Source organism: Aulonocara stuartgranti (genome assembly GCF_965226115.1).
Source record: "Aulonocara stuartgranti genome assembly, chromosome: 14".
NCBI lineage: Eukaryota > Metazoa > Chordata > Actinopteri > Cichliformes > Cichlidae > Aulonocara > Aulonocara stuartgranti.
Window position 1 is genome coordinate 22,525,380 of NC_138950.1, and position 22,463 is coordinate 22,547,842.

General features: G+C 41.8%; 1 protein-coding gene across 1 annotated transcript; it reads left to right on the top strand.

Moving 5' to 3' along the window:
• Positions 1 to 10,775: 10,775 nt before the first annotated feature.
• Positions 10,776 to 21,743, top strand: fzd4 (frizzled class receptor 4). Its single transcript, XM_082501764.1, has 6 exons — positions 10,776 to 11,468; positions 15,835 to 15,972; positions 16,106 to 16,492; positions 16,891 to 17,036; positions 17,673 to 17,920; positions 18,079 to 21,743. The coding sequence occupies exons 1-6, from the start codon at positions 11,205 to 11,207 to the stop codon at positions 18,495 to 18,497; spliced, it is 1,602 nt and encodes a 533-aa protein (XP_082357890.1). The 5' UTR covers positions 10,776 to 11,204; the 3' UTR covers positions 18,498 to 21,743.
• Positions 21,744 to 22,463: the final 720 nt, after the last annotated feature.

Below are 22,463 nucleotides of genomic sequence, written 5' to 3' on the forward strand. Positions count from 1 at the left end.
AATGAGGTAATGCAGGCTATGTTTACAGAATATTATAAGTCAATCAGAACAATGTGGGCTTTCAGGGAGGCGTGCCATGGAGGAAATGGAGCTCAAACTGTTTCAGACATTGGTTGAACTTACAAGCTGCCCCAAGGCCAAGTGTAAGATAAGTGTGACATTTTTTAAACTGTGAGCCATGGAGAGCCAGTCCAGTGGAAAAATATAGAGCTGGAAACGTGCATAGTAGTTCCCCTTTAACTTCCATATATATCAAGATATTGCATATATGATGTATTGTCGCAACTAATAATGGCTTTCTTTAGTTCTTTAGCTGGTTCAGTGGGTGTGGGTTTCCTTTGGAAGCTTAACTTATGGCTGGGCTAAGTTATGGGAACCAGACTAAGGGAATACACACATAAACACACATATTCACACACATCTGTGTGCATTGAGCTGACAATTGCAGGCTGTCTGCCAAATTGCAGTGAGACAAAATGGCTTGCCCTCACAAAATACACTGTGGTCTGTGGTAGCGGTAGCACTCAGTAAGACAAACAAACACATCATCCCCAAACCACACCAAAGAGTCTGTGCATGTGTGTGTGTGGTTATCTTAATGTATAATCAAATCTTTGTATTTCTTCGTGTTCCCAGACACCTTTTGATTGTACAGTATTAGTTCACAAGCATGTCTCAGTGTTTCATTGTGTGCGCAGAAGCGAGAGCGAGCGAGCGAGCGAGAGCGAAAACTACGCTCCGCTGCCAGGATGGAAAGAAAAGGGAAAGAGGAGAAGGAAAATAATAGCTGTTCACAGTTTAAAAAAACAAACTGTTCCAATAAATTTGCCCCCAATCCCCGTTTGCCGCCCCTTTTTTCTTGTTCCGAGCTGCTTTTATGGGTGAAATTAGTCCTCCCCAGCCCCCTGACAGTGCAATAAAACACTCTGCCAGATATATACACTTATACTAGGCCTTGGAGAGGGAGAGTAGAGTAGAGGAGGGGGAAAAAGAAGAAAAAACAGAGATGAGGGGGGGTTAGTCGGCCATTAAAAGAACGAAGGGAAAAAGGGAAAGTAAGCCAATAATAATTAAATGAGGATTTATGAAAAGAGAGAAAGTAAGTTAGGTGGAGATGCTAATGGAAATATGAGTGACAAACAGGGACAAATTGACACAGAACAAAATGAGAGCAAACTTGGTAGGAAGGGAATAAAGTCTGAAAGCGATGGAGGAAAGACAAAGAATCCAGAGAGAAATAGCCCAGAAATGACTTTTACATCTGCGGCCAAAAATCCCCCTGGACTTTTGCACACGCAGCAACACACACTGCATGCACACACGCGTACAGATTCACCCTTTCATCCTCAACTGTCGACTGACAGTTTCAAAAGTAAAGACTTCACATCCTGAAATGTATATAGTTGTTTTTTTTTAAACCTTGAAGGGGGGGAAGTGGAAAAAATAAATTCATGGGAGATGCTGACAGCAGCCAGGAAAACAATCTGATGATTTGCCATGAGTGACCTCACGAGGGTCAGGGGTCGGAAACCCCGAGGAAAAAAAACAGGAAAACGGAGAGAAGAGAAGGAAAGGAGTTTTTGGGGAAAGAAAGCTTTATGACTGATATTTAAAACACATGACATTAACATATGAAACTAAGGAAGTGTCTGGCAGGGAGCTGACATGCCTTGCTATGCTGTTATGAAACTTCATTATAATTTATCCCCAAAAAACGGTGGTTGATATTTCAGAGCTTTAACGGTCATGTAAAGCCAGTGGATTCGAGCTCTTTCTAAATCCTGCATGAATTATTGCGCACCATTTGCTCACATAGTTTGTTTTACTCCACTTGTAATTCCGTCAATTTATTCTGACAAATTTTTACCAGTTCAGCCAAAATTCCTCTGCACCTGCGTTATGCTCCTCTAAAAACGTTGCCAATTAATTCCAGGAAACGCTGCTCTATAAAGCATATACAACACATTCCACAGAGCCTCCTCACTGTGACACATAGATTTATGCTGAGAGAGTGAAAAAAAGGGAGAAGACCAAGTTTTTGTGTTTACTCTGGTCAAAAAAAATGCATATATTGTTGAGAATTAGTTTTGTAGTACTGTAACTGATCTTTTTTACCATTACAATTAGTTTTAAAGAAGACCATGACATCTACGTTGTCTGTCATCATCTTCTGCCACAGAGTGAATACACAGCACGCTATCTCTGCCGCAGTCAAACAGACAGGGACAAGTGTAATTGCGGCTTGCGGTTTGGCTGAGCATTCAAACGGAAAAGCAGCTTGTCTACATCTCTGTCTGTGTGTCAGCAAGGATCATTTGTCTTCCAGTCCGTGCACGCGTGTGTGTCTCTCTGTGTGTGTGTCTTCAGAGAAAGGTTCAGTGTGCATGCAAGATTATGTCTGTCAGCCACTGTCTGCAGTAAAGCTAGCAGCCGTGAGACAAAGAGGGGACACATAAACACACAACTGGACTGAGCGGACGTGGTATGGTGAGAATGCTATGGCGGGCACCCACTATTGCAACAAAGATGAATAAGCCGTTTGTATAAAGCATTTTGCAAGCACACACTCACTCTCACACTCACCATATGCTGGATGACGTATGACCACAAACCCACATCAGGTATCAAAACTGACGTTCGCTTACACTGTACACAGAGGCATTACACACTCAGGTACTGACTAAAAACGAGAAAGAGCCGCAGATGCATTTTTTATATGGTTGTGATCTTTTGAATGCTTTATACGGTTTCTGTGGTGGAGAATTTGAAACGCAGGTATGAGTGTAAAAGCATCAAAAGACAATATCATCAGTACCGAGACGGGGCGTGTCAGAATGTGAATTCTTTTCAGGTTATTCTTGTCCAGAGACTGAATGAGCGGCACGAAAACAGGAATCTGACTGTTGAATGAAAACTGTTTGTGTTTATGTGAGAGCAACACTGTGAGGGAGGGGACTGTGTCTAGCAGGCACTCCACATATCAAACAGTCTGGCTGTGTGCTGCTTCTTTAACTCTTGTCAGACATGTAAAAGAGAAACACTCTAACCACAACCCGTGTGTGTACATAATAAGGTGGAACCGTTATGGAACTAGTGTATGCACACAGATATAGACGCACACATTTGGTTTTAAAAAGATGCGCCAATATTGTCTAGTCAACATCAACAGTCAGCATTCACAGTGTTTCCAGTGATTACACCACAGTTCTTCAGGCTAGGACCAGTTCAGCTCTCTGTAGCACTGAACAGTTCGTACTTAAGTCTGGGGCGGCACGACCTGGTGGGCAGGACAAACAGCCCACCGGGTTAATATGTAACGTTTTACAAATCATTATTTTCGAAACACTCCTTGCTATTTTTTTTCCTAAACCAATTTTATCCTTGTAGTTTGGAACAACAATGACTTATCACCATTCCTAACATTAAACATTTTTGGTGTTGCTGTAAAATGACCTAGAAAAGTTCAGGAAAGTGTGGAACTTAAACATGCCTGAAGCTGCAGATTGTTTATGAATGTTTTCATATTATCACAAAGGCACACATGCAGGGGAGTGCCTCAGCCTACACAAGCGTAATGGCCTTTTCCTCCTACATACCCAGAGGCAGTGCATCTTTGCTTTGGGTCCAAAACACTGAGGCCAGATCAAACTAAACGCTGACATATAAATATCCAACAGAGGTATTTTGCATCATAAAATACACATTTTATCTTACATTGTTGTTTTTCTTGCACTTTCCACTTCTAAACAATTGATCTTGTGATTTACTCACCCCATGTGTGCTCAGATATAAACAATGAGTACATTGCTATATGCTTGTGTGTGTATTTGTGCTTGTCTGTATTCCCACGACAGGGCTAGTGTTTACTCTTCCTCTGGAGACACGAGTTCTATTTAAGGGAGCGGAGCAACAAGATGGGGAAGAGACAGGTGCCAAGGAAGTCAGCGCAGAGGTCTATGAATAACAAACTAAGGGAGAAGCAGATGATGGTGTGTTTGCTGTAGAAACCAGAACACTGAGCACTCAACAACTAAAACAACGATTCCTTTTATGACTGTGTTACAGTTATTCTTTCAGTTGGTTATAGAAATAAACACAGATTCGTCTTCTCTTTGCTTTCTCTTTTTGTCTCTCTGTGAGTGCACACCGCAGTTGTATCCGCTTCCAGCTCTCTGAAGTCGCTCCTGCTTTCCTCTCTGCATATCTCCCACTGTATTGGAAAAACAGGGTGTCCACCTTCCTCCTCTAAGCATAATAAATCAGTCTCTCCTTTGCTCTCTCCCGCTCCCCACCTCTGTTCCTGTGCACAGCTGCACGTTGGATGTCAGCCCTTCGACACAACAATTGACAGAACATTTCCACTTCATAGTCAGAACGAGCACACGCCTGCTCTTATCACATATTTTTCTTCCAAACTCGTGTGCTTATGTGTGTTTGTGAGTTACTGTGTGTGCTCTGAGTCTTTAAACCACTCATCACTCTGTCTGCTCTTCCTTGACTCACAAATGTCAATAGTCGGAGGGAACATGCACAAACTACCCAAAAGGTATTATTGGACGTGCTCATGGTGTATGCAGTCATCTTATGGTGTCATGGTGGTTCTACAGTTCATGAATGAATAGTGTGCCAAGAACACACGCACACACGCACACACAGACACACAGACACACACACAGACACACACACACACACACACACACAGACATACAGTCGTGCTTGGTTTTTGTCATGTTCAATTGAACACTCGCACTTGCCAAAAATCGCCATACCACAAAAATGATTGCTTTACTTAGAAGCAGTGGACAAATTGCAGCAATACTCAAATATATTTTAGAATACAGTTAGTTAACAAATGCTGAAGTTACTCAGCTCATCAAAAAGGCATGTCGCTCTTCATACATGAAATACTGTAAAGTCAGACCCACCCACTCCCAGCAAGCAGGGAGATAAATCAGTCACTGAGCAGGGCCACAGAGATCCATATTATGTAGTTACTTAGTTACAGGACATTAATAAAACTCATCCCAGTCACCAGCCAGAGGAGAGGAGAAACAGCTGTGTCTGCAAAAGGTCAGGAGGAGGAGGTGAACTACTCCCTAATTCTCTGTGAGCACGAATGTGTTCACAGTTCATCAGAATTAAGCGTTTGCACAATATATCTCCCTTCTAATTAATAATGACCATAAAGACACAGTCATAACACAAAGAAACACATTCAGCAGCAACAGCTACCTAATTGGTTTGCCCGGCCTACTTAGCTGACCTCTCCTGACATGCTCTGCACAGACACATGTTTTTTCATCCATTATTACGGCACTGCTGTAATCACAGGGAGCTGCATTCATTTGCTTGCACAGATGTTCCGAAGATAGGAGCTGATTTTTTTTTACTCTTTTTTTTTCTCCCTCTCTTTCTCTTCTGAGCCAAATACTCACCCACGCAGTCATATACAGAAATGGGGACATTTTTAAGAAGAGAGCACATCCGTCCGCATCCCAACTGGACCGCTACCACCTGCTCATCGGACTTCTGGGAAAAGCTCATCAGCTGCCCTGGGCTGTGAGAGAGGAGTCTGCTGTTACAGACAAGCAGGGTTACAGGGGTTAACTTTCCAACAAGAGGCCGATTTACAGCCACGGACAGGAACCATCTATCAGCACTCTGTTGCTTGTCACCAAACAAGCCAAACAGGGCCGCCTTGGGCTAAAGTCACCACTCAGAAAAGTGGCTTAAGAATTTAAGATGAATAGACAAGACACTTCCCGGTGTGCAGTGGTATCCTGCCAGTGAGGGTCAAGTCTTTATGCAGAAGTTAATGACAATATTTTATGTAGGGTATTATTATATACACGTCCCATGCTCAGATAAGAAGAAAAACAGAATTTTTAAGGAAAAACTGCCATAAATCTTGTTGCCTATAAGAGGCCTTACAGCTGAGCTGTTTTTATAATATGTATAAAATAAAAAAAATGTAAATAAATCTCGTATTTTATCATTTTGATTGTATTTCTTTTCCCTATTTAGGTCACATGTGCCACTGTTTACAGTGCAAATAAGTCAGGCACACAGCATATATGCCAATATCCTGCCAAGAAGACATGAGAAAAACCTCAGTGTCAAATGACAAATCACATTAAATTCATGGCCATGTCATTTTAAACTGAGATAATGAGAGTATTTTACATGAATAGTGGAATTGTAAAGTGCTTTGAGGGTCTCGAAAAGCACTATATAAATGCAATCCATTATGTGAAGGAGCCATATAGTTGCCCTGGCTGACATATTACTTTGTTGCAATGAACTTGAATATTGGCAACACTGTAACTGACTGTAAACTTGTTTCGTTTGCTGTAAAGCTCAGGATTTTAACATTAGAAGGGTCCCTTTCTGATCTTGTTGATTTACTGAACATTTTCTCTTCCACACAACCCAAAAGACCGAGAACATGATTCTCCAAACGTTTTACCGAACATTTCAACATATAAACTGTTCATATCAGACCTAAAATTATGAGTATTATTTTTTTTCATCTAAATTTTGATGTCATTTGCAAGCTATGTGACTTCAGTCCTAAAAAGAGGAGGAGGAGAAGACTGACAGCTTGAAAGGAGGCTGGTAGTGGCAGTAAAGAGCTGGAGTCAGGGGCTAGATTACGATGGAGGAGCGCTGATGAAAGAGAATGTGTGGTATATAGCATTATACAATGGAGTAATGTGAACCTACTATCCTACGGGGGACAGATCACTTGTAAGGAAAAAGAAAAAAATTGGTAAAAAAAACATTCTTCTGTCAAACGCCCCGAACCCCATACTGACATAACCACTCACTTCAGCATCATCAACATGTAGCACCAACCCTACACAAACTTTCGCATGCAAAGGAGTTTAAAATGCTAAATTCATGGAAGCAAAGCCGCACATCATTAGCAGCACACTAGTCTATGTCGAACATTTTCAGTTATGCACACTCACACCATTCCAAGGAGTTGGCAGGCCTATTAATACCACACTTCAAGGACTAAGGGATCGGGCATGGAGCCATAAGATGCTATCTGGTGACAGATACACACTTGTGTCTCTCTTTCTGTCCTCAGGGTAGTGCTTTTCACTCCGCCTGCCAAGCTGAAAGGTTAGAATGGTTACATTCCCACAGTAAGACCCAGTAGGCCTTCACAGGGTTGTGACAAATCTCAGATGTCTTTAGTATATGAATATATATTTTTTAGGGAAAAGCATTTTGTATTTAGTGCTGTTTTAAAGGTTTCATGTGGTATAATGGTGCGTCTTTTGGACAAAAATGAAAGGAGAGTGTAGCTGCTATAATGTGCTTTCCCCCCCAGAAAATAAACAGAGCAACCATGGAGGAAGTAAGTAACAAAATCTAATTCACTCTGAACATCTGCTATTAAATCATTAGGACAGATGCAGGTGCCCTGCCCACTCACAGACTGTATCTGATTTTAGCAGCTGTCATCTCAAGTGAAGCTTCATTACCAGTAACCAAAATCAGCTCAGCATTGGCACAACCATTTTAAAACCAGCAGTCACCGCAACAAAAGATGCAGAGACTCGACTCTGTCAAGACATCTCTTTAATTTGTCTCTTCTCCCTCACTTCTCCCTTTATTAACCAAAGACTAAAGCTGAATTAAACTGGTAGGAGTGGGAGTGGGTGAGGCATTTCAGTTATTATATTTGCCCAACCAGCTTACCTCCTGTGGTGTCTATAATTCTGCACATGTACTTTTTTGTTATTGTGGAAGTAACAAAGATGGCAGTGGTGCAGAGTAGGGATTAGGGGAAGTTAAGACCTCAGGGAAGTTTGAACTCGGGCCAACCGGGGCACATGTCCTTCCAAAGGCAGGGCTCTTTAGGCATTAAACCATCAAAATGTTAGCAGGGGTGGGTAATTTGGGGATGAGAACCACACCACCGAGTCCTTTCTGTTGGCATCAGCATGCAAAAAGAGTCACATGAACGCTGTCTTGGAGAAAACTGTGTGGCATTGATAATTAGAAAGCCCTGACTATTTTTGCTTGGCCTTCAGCAGTGGAAATCAGCATTACTGGATTGCAAAACAAACCGCACACAGACGTTATGCGGTATGTTTGAGAAAGTCATTTTAAAGGTTTATTCTTTCTTGTTACAAAATCAGTAAAAACACACCAAACGGAACTGCGCTGTTATGCTGTTGTTGAAGCGACTTCTGCCACTGGTGACCTGAATGGCTGAAATTCTTCACCTTCCCACATCCACACAAGCATTTAATAGATTTTGATTACATATTTACTCGACCAGGTCCCACCTCTGCAGCCTTCAAATCCTGCTTTCTGTACAGTCACTATAAATTAACTACTCAGTGTAAATGTTGATGTTATGCTTAGCCTGACCAAAGTATTGGCAGACCTATTTCCTTTCAAAGCTGATTGCTGGTTTGGTTAGAACGTGGTTTGCGCTAAGACGCAGGATGGCTCGAAAAATACCCTCCATGTGGATTCATAAAAACTACTATCAAAGTACTAAAATAATTTATTATGAACAGCCAGAACATCTGCGTCCCATGCAATCAGTCAGCTGTATTAATATTTATAATGCACATCTGTTTCTTTTAAATACAAGTTACATGTATAAACATATTTAAATGGGACTACTTTTTTTTTTGCTGAGCAGCTGAATGTCAGTTCAGGAATGTGTAGGTGTGTAATGTCTGATGTGTTAGTTTTACGGCTTAAAGGGTAACTGTGGTCATTATCTACCCAGTGTAATAGTCATTAGTTCATCCATTCAAACATGCTACATGCTCACTTCTGCTATTCACACTCTGTTGGGAAGGTGAGGGAGGTGGTGTGTGTGTGTGTGTGTGTGTGTGTGTGTGTGTGTGTGTGTGTGTGTGTGTGTGTGTGTGTGTGTGTGTGTGCTGATGCCACTTTTCTCTGCTTTCACGGATACTTACTTTTTCCAGCAGTCTCATTTTGAACTATCACAATTTCCTAAATTAAGCTTTGCTCAAGAACTTTGGTCCCAAGTTTGCTTCGTTTTAAGTTCCCATGCATTCACTTCATTCTTTTGAATCCATGCACACACACTTTCATGCACACAAGCCACTCCCCAGATAGCCATCAGCTCCAAGGCACACGCTATTGTTTCAGCTCGGTGCTAATTACTTCAGGTCTTGACCTCGGGTTCAGACGAAGAGCAATAGAGGGGGAAGGTGCATATGCGAATATGTGCCCCTCTGAATGTGTGAGTGTTTCTGCGTTGGGGGTTGGGGTGGTTGGTTGGGGAGGTCATTGGTGCTGCCAATCAGTTTTCACACTGGATTTGCAAAACTATCATGGGGTGATCTAAGAGGGAGCCAGAATAGCAGCACAATGACACCAGTCAACTTGACTGCTGCTGATTTGGACATGTTTTCAGCATTTGTGCAACTCTCTGATATAGACAGGAAATCTCATAAAATATGATAGAAACGGTCTGATGTGTAAAAGTGTTTCTAGTTCAAGTTTCAAGTCAAATTATATCACAATTAGCTATCTGTGCAATGTTACTGTTCTTTTCTCGTCCTGTGTGTTCCAGTTTTTGTTGATAATGTTTACTTTGTGTGCGTAGATAGTAGAGCTTAAACAGACACATATTTGGGGTCAGGGCGAACTTTTTTATTTGTGTCCATGAAAGGGTGTGTATTCAGTTGTTTCAATAGGTTAACTCCTGAACCTTGATAAATAATGCTTGGACGTGGTACATATTTAAATGACAGAACTACAGCAGTCCTTGCACATAGATGGAATTTAACTAGAGAATCATAACTTTGCAGAAAAGCCCGAGTACTGCATATCTGCTAGTCTGCAATTGCATCTGAATTTTCTGAGTTGGATTACATCTGAGATATTCTTTAAGCTGTCATAACTCTGCATGTTACTTTGAAGAACACACACATCAAGCATCTTTTCTCCCAAAATATTTGCAAGCATATCCAAGCCCTTTCTCACCCAAGGCCACTTAACAACACAGAAAATCCAAAGCAACACTCTTCACCGCTAGTATCATGCTGTAAAAAAAAAAAGAAAAAGAAACCTTATCCCTGGGTGCCACTTGCAAACAAAACCTGTCCAGTATGTGCATTCACTGCAATGCAAAACAGATTTCCAATGCTTCAGCATCACTTAAGGCCCTATTTTCAATTACAATGTCATGAGCACTTAGAGCTGACAAGCCTTTAGAGAAGGGGAGTGGAACCTGTGGTGACGTGCCAGATGCCCTTAAAAGACAATTAAGGACTTTAAATATAAACACACACACACACACACACACACACACACACACACACACACACACACACACACACACACACACACACACACACACTAAATCTACTTTTCAGATGCATATTTTCTAAAAATACAGCCAATAAAATTATATGTAGACCACATCAGCCGGTCAAAATACACGTTCTGGATATTGTCAGAATTAGCTGGGGAATGCTTCTCATTTTCTTTTTAGGGGGAACGGAGAGGAAACACAGTGAGAAGAATGAGAAAAGAAAAGAAAAGCATGAAAAAGGAAATGAGTCGGGAGAAGGCAAAATGCTGAAGGAAAGGAAAGAGCGAGAGGGGGTAGAGAGTATAAAGGGGAGAGGGGAGTGGATGAAGCTCGCTCTTCTATTTTTCTCTTGGATCCCGCCCACCTGGCCAGGGGTTGGTCAGGGAAACCCAACTCCTGTGCTTGGATTGGTCGGCTTTTCTCTGGACGAGGAAAATAGTCTCCCTTCACAGACACAATAAAGTTTAATGCTGGACGCTTGGAAGCAGTAGGCATAAAATCAGTCCCGCTGTATGTTTTGTCGGTCCGCTGCGCTTTCCCACACGGAGTTACTGACGGGAGACGTCATAAGAAGGACTTGAGGATTTATCAAGATGCAGTTTTGTTTGTTTGTTTCTCAAACTGCAAGTGCGCACGTTATTTTAATTGAAAACACGCGCTTTTGATATCGCAATGATCCACTGCTGCGTTCAGGATATTTGAATCTATTGAATGGCTCAGAGTGGGATTGTGTAGCTCCCAGAGCGCACGGACGAACACGCACTCCGCTCCAGCTGGACTACAAACGCCGCTCTAGGTTCCAGGGCGACTTAACCCGACTGTGTTTGACGAGATAATAACTGTGGCAACATTTACAGAGGGGCAGCCGCTCAATATCAGGGTGACCATGCCCGGGATGATGGTGTCGCTCACGGGGTCAGCAGTGCTTCTCTTATCCGGATTGGTCGCTCCGCTCTGCTTGGTCAGGGCTTTTGGCGATGAGGTGGAGGAGATGACCTGCGACCCGATCCGGATCAGCATGTGCCAGGGTCTCGGTTACAACGTCACCAAGATGCCCAACCTGGTCGGCAACGTTCTGCAGTCGGACGCAGAGCTGCAACTGACCACGTTCACGCCGCTCATTCAGTACGGCTGCTCAAGTCAACTCAAGGTAGTGGACCCATGCAAATCGTAGCGACTGATGTCAAGCCACCACAACAAAGTAGAATAACCAGCATGCAAATATAATAATAATGATGATGATAATAATACACCATTAACGTGCACAGATTTAGGAACAAGCCTGGTCTAAAAAAAGCATGGCTCAGTCTGGAATCTCCGCTATATTTATTTGCGTGCGTCAAAGAGAGAAAGCAGTGTGTTTGTCTCAAAGCGCATGACAGAGCTGCAGCACCGCGAACTGATCAGACTGATGGCCCCGGTGATAATGAGGGCCATAACATGGGTTGATTCCCACGAAGTCAAGAGGATCGGGCGGGAGTTGGGGGCTCCGTGCCTTCCTTCCTTTCCTGTTGTGCCAGGCTGTCATGCTAAATTCATTGAAAATGCCCCCTCTGTCTGTTGACATTCTGAGTTCATGCCCCTCACAGCAACAGCTGAGTCTTTAGTGCTATATACTGCACTGTCTTGTTAACAATGATGCCCTCAGTGTCATAAAACAAATGCTGCTTGTTTGACTCCTGCACCATGTAAGGAAAAAAGAAAAAGATTGGACCAATTATGTGTCATTTCATTTTCAATTATTGGAGCAGCTGGTGGCACATCAGAGATTTCTTTTAGAGATGGCAAGTTTCAGTGTGGACAAGTGGTGTTTACATTTTTCTATAATTTGCTTTTATTCCTTTTATTTAGAGACGCCCAGTTTCAAAGGCATGCAAGCATGTCCAGATCGTCTAGACATCCCCGTACACTGACATGAAACCAAGCCCACACCTTTCCAAGTGCTTTTTTCCTCCCTCGGTCCTTATTTTAAGTCCACTGCCCTGTCTGGAGTGGCATGTGATTTTATTACAGCGTTAGAGTGACTTATTGCTGTGTGCAGCTGTTGGGAAATAGGGGTAAAAAAATATTTTGGCATGTTAAATTAATACACTGCTTAAGAAGCATACAGTGTGTACTAGACAACCACACAGAACAAGAAGCAACTGCAGTATGAAGCCAAACTGTCCTCCTCCAGTTGTAAATTGTCCAGTGAGTTTAGCTGACAACCCAGTTTCTCTCTCACACACACACACAGATGCTAAAGAGGGAGAAAGGAGAAAGAGGAACCGTATCATTTAACATTTGCTCTAATGGGAGGCTTCCTGAGTAGTAACCGGAGTAGCTTTTCGCAGTGAAGTGACAGGACTCAGGTTACCAAGAGTCAGGGAAAACACCCAGAATATGTGAGGTTACTGTCACCGCTTGAGTATGCAGAGCCCACCGTGAGAATTATTTGAAGTATAACATGTGTTGTATGTCTCATGAACTTCTTTGAATGCTGGGTTGACTGCATTTTATCAAGTCACAATTATTCAGGATGGCAGGTCTTCAATAAAATTCAAGAACAGACATTCTCTGTTTTTGGTGAGAAACACTATAACAGGGATGTCAAACTCATTTTACATTGTTGGCCACATAAAGGCCACTTTGGGCCAGACCAGTGAAACTACATGACAACCCAGATGCTGAGCAGGGAACAGTGTAATAAGCTGAGAGTTTAAAGGACGTTTTCTTAGACTCGGATTAGTGATTTTGATATTGCCGTGGTAACGAGTCGCTGATTCATTATCAGAAGACAAGTCAACATTGTCTGCTTGTAGATATGTAGCAGAACAGTAGCTCAGTCATTCAATGTATATTAAATTTGTTTATATCTCAAACATGCTTCAGTGCACAGAGGCAACAATTTTAACTTTTCCCCGCCAGTAAATTCTCACAGACACTAAGAGTTGTATAACATTTCCCTGATATTTATTTCCCAACCTTGACACCCTTGTTGGATTCATGTTTCATTTGGGCTCCGTTCAAGGGCCAATTTCAAGCTGTGATTTGTTTATAACTGGATCAAGGCTGCAGTTCTGTAACATGTAGTTCCTGCTGTGGCCCAATACATATTTTGATATTTTTCAAATGGAAAAACAGCATCAAACCTTTTACTCCAGCACTTTTTTTTTTAACCACTCCAAGTGCCTAGAGCTTGTTTCCGTTATCTCATGGTAGCTGAGTGAAATGCACTTTCTGCTTCTGTGTGTTTTCATATCATGAGCCTGGTACAATTTTACACTCTGGCTTCAAACAGATTTCACTATAAATGCATGAAATCACTTAAAATTGCTACCCTCTGTAACCCCAGAGTACTTCTTCCCTCACTGCTGCCAGAATGTCTGTCAAAATGTGTCAAACACAGTCAAATGTGACTCCAGACTGTTCACTATCTTTATAACACTGACTTAGATATCTATTTCAAAACTATTGCCATGGGACAGAATAAAACTCAGGCTTAGATCAGGGGGATCATGCAGCATTACACGGCACATGCCCTCGCTGCTGTAATCATCACAGATTGTTTTTGATGGTACGGATTTGTATGCGTAACCTTGGAGCAGGTTAGTGTTGACTCTCTCTGTCTTGACTCAAGATGTGGCATTCCTTATTAGAGGTGAAAATAGAGAGCTACTAATAGAAGAGGTGATGCAATGTAATGAAAGTCGGAGCAGAAAAAGCAGCAGGATAGCGAGACGTATATGCAAGTAGCTGGAGGAGCCACATGTGGGAGTACTGTACAGTTAGCAGCTGTAATCCAGTTGTAATATACAGAAAGCCTGCAGGGCCACAGCACTGTTTTCACTCCTCTAAAATACACCACACAAATGACACAATTTACCTTGTGCTTCACAGTTTGATTGAAGTGGATCAAAGTCTTAAAAATTATGACATAAGATTGGATAACTGTTGCGCTCCTACTGCAATTTCAGTGTTTAATTGAAACTGGCTTAAGTATACTGTTGCTTTCACTTTCTCTAGATCATAGGTGTCAAACTCTGGCCTGCGGGCCAAATTTGGCGAAGCCATACAAATGACTATTAGAGCTGGCCTACTAGTATTATACAGCTAATATATATATTGTTTAGTATTAAGCTTTGCTTGTTCCATATTCAGTTTTTCAGCAAAACGTGTTTGAGTCCATAAGAAAAGCTTCATTCTTATATCTGGAGGAATAAATATATTTCAATAAATATTAACCTTAGCCCGCGACTTTGTTTCGGTTTTGAATTTTGGCCCACTGTGTATTTGAGTTTGACACCCCTGCTCTAGATGAATTGGAATTGGAGCCTGCTAGTGGGGTTTGGGGCCAATACTAGTGCCAGTTTTTAATGGGCAAAAACTTCTGATATTCATATATACATATTCATATATATTCCTTATACTTCACAGAGGATGAAAAAGCCCTCTAGAGTTCACTGCTTTGAGAATTCTATGGAAGGAGTGCTGCTGGCATCATTAGCGTCCACTTGTCCCCTTTTGAGCCGTGGTTCTCGAACTGTCGGGCGGACCCCAAAGAGGCCCACTTGAGCTGGACTATAAAAGGGCCAAGTTGAATGATAATGATTATTGTGGTTGAAAATAAACAAGCATTTACAGATGATATCATGCTGGCTCTTATTTCACTACAGTTCAACTTGTATTCATTTTATAAATTATTAACTGTTGTTGGGTGTGGCGCATTAGCTTTTGTCCTGATTCTGAAGAGGCCTTGGAGGGAAGGGTCACTCCAACTCAGAGTTGTTCCGAGGGATCCCCTTTATATTATTATGAAACACTTCTATCTTGATAGTATTGGCCTTTTCAAGTGAAGAAAGGGTATCTGAATAATTTGATTAGAGTGAAAATGATTTGAATAATATACTGGGGGTTTAGAGTCACTTGGTGCCAACCCAGGTGAACATCTGTGGAGATTCTGGACAGATGTTTTAGACAGCATTCCCCATTAGCATCATTAAAAATAACCAATGAGTGAAAATCCTTTAGAAGAGTAGTTTCCATGCCTCCACTTGAAGAATCAGTGCCAAGGCTTATTGAAGCACTTCTGACAGCCATGTAATGGACCAACACCTTAAGTAAGAAGCTTTATGTTGGTTGTCCTTCATTTTTCTGCCCATACCTTATGTTTGAGTTATGCTGAACAGGAAAATGATGAGTGGCCATTGTTCCTGAACTTCCGGCAATGTGTTTGACAAATTAGACACAACTTGACCATGCACCTACTTGGCTGTGGTTCCCTAACACAACTGCAGACATCGATGAGAGTATTGTGAACAATCTCCCCAAAGAGAAGTGCATATGTGCCAGTATATTAGTATTAGACTAATATATTGTCCGTGTGACATTGCTTTTTCTATCAAAAGTTGCTTTGCAGTCACTCCCTGCTCCATGATTTTAAATCTCATCACAGAAAACATAGTTTGCCAAACTTGATTACATTCACAAAGGATCACATGTTAAACATGTATTTCTTTATCTCCACTTTCCAACAGTTCTTCTTGTGCTCAGTTTATGTGCCAATGTGCACAGACAAGGTTCCCATCCCTATTGGTCCATGTGGCAGCATGTGTCTGTCGGTCAAGAAAAAATGCCTCCCCGTGCTCCACGAGTTTGGCTTCATATGGCCTGAGGTGAGTCGTATCACCATCAAAGACATCATGCATGTCTTAAAAAAATAGAAGTTCAGGATATAGTTTAGCAATGTGGAAAACCAAGAAACGTTTAAATCCATTACTGACATTACCCATTATGTTTTCTGCCCAGGAGCTCAATTGCAGCCTCTTCCCACCTCAAAACGACCACAACCACATGTGTATGGAGGGTCCAGGGGATGAAGACCCTCCATACCAGCCCGTCCGCCATCCTCCCCACCAAGAGGAGTGTCACGCCCTGGGATCTGCACCTGACCAATATACTTGGCTTAAACAGACTGAAAGCTGTACGCTGCAGTGCGGCTACGATAGCGGGCTCTACAGGCGAGGGGCCAAAGTGTTCACGGATGCGTGGATGGCAGTGTGGGCTGTGCTGTGCTTCCTCTCAACCACTCTGACAGTCCTGACCTTTCTCTTGGATTCTCAGCGTTTCTCCTACCCAGAAAGGCCCATCATCTTTCTCTCCATGTGCTGTAACCTGTACAGCGTAGCCTACCTGGTAAGCAGGTTTAGTAATAATTTTGATCTATTTAATTTCACTTGTTGTGAGCAAATCAATAAAGCTATTTCATCAAAAATAATCAGATGAGCACCTTATGGACCAGTTTTTGGATATTGATTATTTTTTATATTTTATAAAAATGTTGTAGAGTACCAGGGCCAGCAGTTGAACATAATCCAACAAGAGTACAGTTTGTTTTTGAGTTTTCAAAATGTTACATCAGTGATTAAATACTAAAAGCCCTTTTTGATTCATCACTGCGTTGAGATAATTCAGTAATCTCCAGCTCTGCCTCTTTGCATTTAGAAAGAAAGACGATTCGTTCTCTTTTTACTTTATTCTGGGATTAATTCAGCCTCACCTCTTTTCCCTTTCTGTTCTATGTCATTTAACAGGTACGACTGACTCTTGGGAGGGAACGTGTTTCCTGCGATCTGGATGCTGCAGCAGTGCCAATTCTGGTACAAGAAGGATTAAAGAGCACCGGCTGTTCCATAGTCTTCCTCCTCCTTTATTTCTTTGGCATGGCGTCCTCTCTCTGGTTAGTGCAAATAAACACTGAGTTTTTATAAATCCTTCATCTCTTTTCCCCAGTTTAATCATTGTCATCAGCAGCTGGGAATGCCTTTTGCTAGAACAATTGGAATATGAGACTTGCATCCTGTTTTCCTTAAAGTCTTACTGCCCTGTCTCATAACCCATGTACCATTTGGGTTCATTTCCGACACATGCAAAGGTAAAAGTGACACTTCTTAAATCTGTCCTGCACTGGAAACACTGCTGTTACAGCTGTTTTTCTTCCTTTTTGCTTGGGCCCTGCTTTCCTGTTTGCCTACACTCTTCCTTATTTGGAAAAGCAACAGACCAATGACTTCACTCTCTCCTAAAATATGATCATAACCCTGTATTATGCAACTCATGGCTAGCCGGTGTCAGGATAACTTAATTATAATTGAGGACTGGCCATGTCCACCTGATTGGTTATGAAAAAGTTACATAAATGAAAAATTATGTGTCGTTCCAACAGTAATCAGGAGCCTATGGTTTTTTCTAAGTATCTTAGTTTCTAGAAACAGATGATTTCTATTCACTATAAAAAGAAAAAGATAATCTGATAAGTGTACCCATGAGGAAAATGTGTTGCTTATATCGCTCCTTTGTCTGCTCTCTCTTCCAGGTGGGTAATCCTGACCCTCACCTGGTTCTTGGCTGCAGGACTAAAGTGGGGCCATGAGGCTATAGAAATGCACAGCTCCTATTTCCACATAGCTGCATGGGCCATTCCAGCAGTTAAAACCATTGTCATCCTCATCATGAGACTGGTGGATGCAGATGACCTGACTGGGCTCTGCTATGTTGGCAACCAGCAGCAGGAAGCACTCACAGGCTTTGTGGTTGCACCACTGGCCACGTACCTGCTTATAGGTAATTAAAGCATAATATTGGTATTCATTCATCTGCTTATGTTGGGTTTCCTTATTTTCTACTTTGTTCTTCTTCCTCAGCGTTTCTTTAACATACTCAGTTTCTCATTACAATTTTCAATCTGGTGGTCCTCACATGTCCTCCTCCCTCCTCCTCAGGCACTCTGTTCATCTGTGCTGGCCTTGTGGCTCTTTTCAAGATTCGCTCCAATCTGCAGAAGGACGGTGCCAAAACAGACAAGCTGGAGCGTTTAATGGTGAAGATTGGAGTGTTTTCTGTTCTTTACACCGTTCCAGCATCCACCGTTATTGGCTGTTATCTTTACCAACTCTCTAACTGGGGGGAGTTCAGGGCCAGCACCCAGGACTCATATGTGGCATCAGAGATGCTTCGAATCTTCATGTCACTGCTTGTGGGCATCACGTCGGGCATGTGGATCTGGTCAGCAAAAACCCTCCACACCTGGCAGCGCTGCTCTGCGCGCCTGCTCAGGGACAGCAGAGCGAGCCGAGGTGGCAAGAGGGCACCGGGCGAGAGCTGGATCAAACCAGGGAAAGGCAATGAGACGGTGGTCTGAGGAGAAAGAAGGAGAGAATGGACAGGAATGGAGTTCTGCTTGTTTCTCTCTCATGTACAGAAACTCACTCTGACGAATGAAGGAGGTCAGATAATCAATAGATGAGACGGAGATTGCAAATGTGGCACAGGAACGTTGCAGGAATATCACCAAAACAGCCTCTGGATGTAATTGCATCATCAAAGTAAAGACAGTCCTTGACCATGTGCCTCTATGAAGGAGACAAGATGAGAGTCATACATTAGTAGCAACAATAGCCTCTCTACCTTGATAGACTTCCTTTGCTCAGAGAGCTGGAGAAAGCAAAACAAATTAAGGAAAAAGAGAGATGGAAAAGGCAGAACTAAAGCATCATCAAGCAGACCGGACACCAATAAGCTGTACAGCACCACGTCTACCTCTCTGTCTCTCTTTTCTCCAGAGCCTCAGCAGAAGAGACTGAACCTGCTGAATACAAATAACCCTAACGCCATTGTGTCCTTTTAGGGTCTCCTTCAAGTTTTAAATTTTACACTGGAGCAGGTATCATATAGGTGTGGGCTGAAGTTTCCAAGAAGCACCCGATACCTTTAAAACCCCCTCCACATTGAGCGTATCAGACAAAGTGTACTGAGAATCTGATACACTGCCTTATTTGGTTATATTTTTCTGCTTTTTTGGGGAACTATACTTTTTTCAGTTCAAGAGAACAGTTAATTTTATTCTCAGAATTTTTTGGGAAACCAGCTCTAAGCTGTTTTATGCACTATAGAGATATAATATGTGAAGGGTTGGGAAAGCATTGGTAAGACTGAAAGTGAATCATTATACAACACATTTATATGCACAGCCTCATTGATGGGGAGAGTTTGGTCAGATGTAGGTGCAAAGAAAAGAAAACATTTTGAGGTAGTCACCACACCGCAATGAATCCTGGTAATACCAGCTGTGACTTTTATTGCCCCATAAATTTGTAATTGCTAAGATGTCCTGGGAAATGAAGGAATTTGTGCTTTTCTACGAGGAGCTCGGCTAACTTCCAGTGATGTGTATAGTTTTCCTGGAAATCCGTATATGCTCTTAAGTCGCCATGAAATTCAGGAAATTAAATTATTCTCTCTGTTCTTACCCAAATATTGTCTCTATGGCAGGGTAACGGTTAGAGAATTTGAGGTTATTAGACAATCACTTGCCATAATACACATTACGCAACAGCAAAGGGCCGTCACAGAGACATGCATGTGCTCACACAGATATCACTGTCAAAATGTTTGGCAATAAAAGTAAAGTGAAGACAAGCGGTCTGTATTAGGTGTGGACCCACAGAGGGTGAATTGTGGACTGTAGCTGTGGGTAAACTGTGTGGGCAGAGCAACCACGGCTATTCCACGGACCCCATGTGGGTGTGCCCACGCAGGGCCCACAGCAGTTTTACGCGCTGTGGCCCACAAAACACACAACCCCCCCCAAATGTGAGGTAAATGTAAGTAAGCCCATGTGGGGCCAATGGGACATTTGCCCCTTTGGGTCCCAAAAAAGGGAATTCTGTGGGTATCCCAGTGATGGCTGACCAGAAAATAACCCAGGTGTAGCCCATGATGGCTAGCTTATATTGGGCCCATAGCAGATTTGCCCTTTTGAATCCCCATGTGTTTTTTTTGTGGGCAAGCTATAGTTGGTGTACCTACAAAAAACCTGCACTGACCTCCTTGTGGGTTCTACGGGTCCGCAATGACCCCACATGGGCCCCAAAGGGGCATATTTGTGGGCTAAAACAGCACCAGTTGTCATAAGTATAGTTACGCCCAGTATATGCTGCATGAAGATACGTGTCATACCTGAGTCCTTAGATGGATTTTAATTCTTTTATTCCTCCTGTTTAATCACATTATCCCTGAATGGCACAGATATGTGGAGGTTAGAGCAATTCTTTTAGCCACTGATGAGAGTCCTTCCTGATTCTCGTTGTGCTGCTGCAGATTGAATGTAGGACCAGTAAATGCCTGACATGATATTTTGACATTACTCTTCATCTGAACATCTAAACTGTCCAAAACCTTTGTACATAAAAGTGTACTCGTGGTTCTCTGTCCACAAATCTTGTTCATCAGCTCACTTATGACTATATTTTGGTCAGTATCAGGAATCAAACATCTTCTTTTGTGTGCTTTTCTTTTCTGGTCTGTTGGTGTGTATATTTTCTTTCTCTATAAATGTCACATCATGTCTCTCTCTCCGTCTCTCTGCCTAGACTGTGTTTTTTATAAGGCTAATTTCCCAGACAATCAAACCCTCAAAGGAAGAGATTATTGCTCATTGTATTTCACATTTTCATGGATGACTAAAACAAGTTATTGTCTCTCAAGTTGGATTGGAGCTGTATTTACCAAATTCTGATATTTTCTCCTGTGTCCCGTATATTTGCATGACAATCTTCCCAGCAACATTCTTGCAGTTCTGCAAGCCTTTATATCTGTAGTATATGTGATATCTGTCACATTTTGCCTTCCATATTTGAGAAGAATAAGGAAATGTCTGTTTCAAACAGTTGAAATATATAAGACCTGGAGCTTTGTCTTCCTGTGTGTCCTCTGTAACTGTAGTGCCTCACACGTACCCCTGTTTTTGGCTTAATGTTTAGAATTGGACAGAAAATCATTGTGGGGATTCAATTGCCCCAAAATATGTTAAATATGAGCCATTTTTTAACATTAAGAGACAACTTTTAATGGTTGTGGTGAAACCTAGAACCCCCTCAAGAAAGTGTTTCTTAAACCAGCGCAGCCTGGCACATTTATTACATTTCCAAAGTCAAACAAACATTACATTCACTCAAAGTGAATTAAATTAACCTCTGACCACCTCCCCTCTGAGCTAATGTAGTTTCCCTGCGAATGTTTTGGCGGTCTACCCTATGACCACACTGAGCTTCAGGTAACATTTCCAAACAATCACAGAATGTGCCTTGAAACCCAGTGCGTATGTGTCAAGCTTAATAAAGATTGAGAACCACTGATTATACCGATTTGTTAAATGTTTGCCAGAAACCCCGATATGAATGACTGCCGAAGTCAGTTCACCAGCACTGATCGCAGCCTTTAAGGTCTGGACTGACCCCTGTGTAGAAAAGTCAGTATCGTCAATGTTTTATAATGAAATTGCTAATTTATCCTTGTAAAAAAAATGACAACAAATTTTAAAATGTGTTTGTTATTTAAAACAGTTTTGTATCAGAAGAATAAAAAAAATTGTTTTCTGACATGCTGACGGGGTATATGTGTGCCTCTGACTTTGATGAGTGTTGATTTCATTGTAGTGACATTTTTCGTTGCACATCGGGAAAAAAAATGAAAATTGCCCTCCAGTTTCTTTAAAGCTTAAAGGTAAACCTTTACCTGAACACAAAGATACTCAAATTACAGACAAATATTCCAAAAGAAGTAAAACGGTAAATATTTCCTATTTTCAAATCGTCATCACTCGAATAACCAAAGCAGAATTTTATATTTGAGGTGACTGAAAAATGCTTTCCCGTCTGTTGTGAATAAATTAACTTAAAAAAAGTAAGTGTTATGTACAGAAGAGTAGAGTTTGGTCATAGAGTGCAGTTAGTGAGCATACTATTGTAATGGTAAGACATTTAAAATGTAAGATTGTTATCATATAAAATTGTAGTTTTGTATAAACAAACAGACAGTCCATGACTCATAAAGGCCACTTAAAAGTAGTGTGAATGAGTGAACCCATGGATAACTGCTTTACTGTTTTGCTTTTGGCCCATGCAGTATAACATCCTTGCACGTCCTCTGGGATGTGTTTACTTACTGGGTTGAACAATGCTGCCACCTCTTGTCTAATGAGGCAAATTCTATTTTAATGGTCTTTCAGACACAAGTGCATTTACAATTTGCGCAATTATTTGCCGGCACGCAACCCTATTAGGTCTTTTATCGAGTTTGCGTTTCTTTTTAACATTCACTCTGGGTT